The sequence below is a fragment of the Myotis davidii genome, unplaced genomic scaffold (genome assembly GCF_000327345.1).
Source record: "Myotis davidii unplaced genomic scaffold, ASM32734v1 scaffold355, whole genome shotgun sequence".
Lineage (NCBI taxonomy): Eukaryota > Metazoa > Chordata > Mammalia > Chiroptera > Vespertilionidae > Myotis > Myotis davidii.
Genome location: NW_006286818.1, coordinates 299,732 through 300,305, shown reverse-complemented (window position 1 = coordinate 300,305; position 574 = coordinate 299,732). Strand labels below are relative to the sequence as shown.

Genomic DNA, 574 nt, shown 5'->3' with positions numbered 1-574 from the left:
CGCGGGGAGAGAAGGGCCCTGTGGGAGGGGGCTGGCCCGAGAGGCTTTGCTTCAGTAAAATCTCCTCGCAGAGAAACCTAAGGTGTGCTGGTGCTGGTGCTAAATACGTCGTTTATCATTTATTTCTAACTTTTACAAATGTTTCCGTGTGATTAGACTGTGAGAACTCCATTTGTGGGGAAGAATTGGGGTGCCGGAGCTGGTGGAGGAACTGAGGGGCGCGGGGGAGGGAGGAGGCTGTGCGGTCCCCCCTGACTGAGGGGGGCTGTGCGGGTCCCCCCTGGTTGTCGGAAAGCCCCTCTGTCCGGACGGACGGGGAGCTGCACACCCGCGCAGTTCCTGGGAGGTCAGCTCCGAGCCGGCCCGGACAGCGCCGCCCCCCGCGTCTTGGACGCCGGAGCCGGTCGGTGCGCAGCCACCTCCCTCCCGGGCTGTGAGTGTGCGCTCCACGGAAGCAGCAAAAACAGAGCAGAGATGCCAGGGTGCCCGCCCGTGAGAGCCCAGCGCGGCCCGAGGACACGCGCGGCGGTAGAGGTGGTTCGTCCCGACCCCTCGCCCCATCCTCTGAACTCAG

The 574-nt window shown here is 64.5% G+C and overlaps 1 protein-coding gene across 4 annotated transcripts in view; it reads left to right on the top strand.

Annotated features, from left to right (window-relative positions):
- The window catches only part of POU2F3 (POU class 2 homeobox 3), a 90,082-nt gene that overhangs the window by 57,239 nt on the left and 32,269 nt on the right, over positions 1-574 (top strand). Inside the window, exon 1 of one of the 4 annotated variants that reach the window (XM_006758720.2) lies at positions 437-528. The exons of the other annotated variants lie outside the window; for them this stretch is intronic. Within the exon in view, the coding sequence (XP_006758783.2) occupies positions 475-528 (54 nt within the window). The 5' untranslated portion in view covers positions 437-474. Of the gene's footprint in view, positions 1-436; positions 529-574 lie in introns of those variants that run through there. 4 annotated transcript variants of the gene reach the window in all.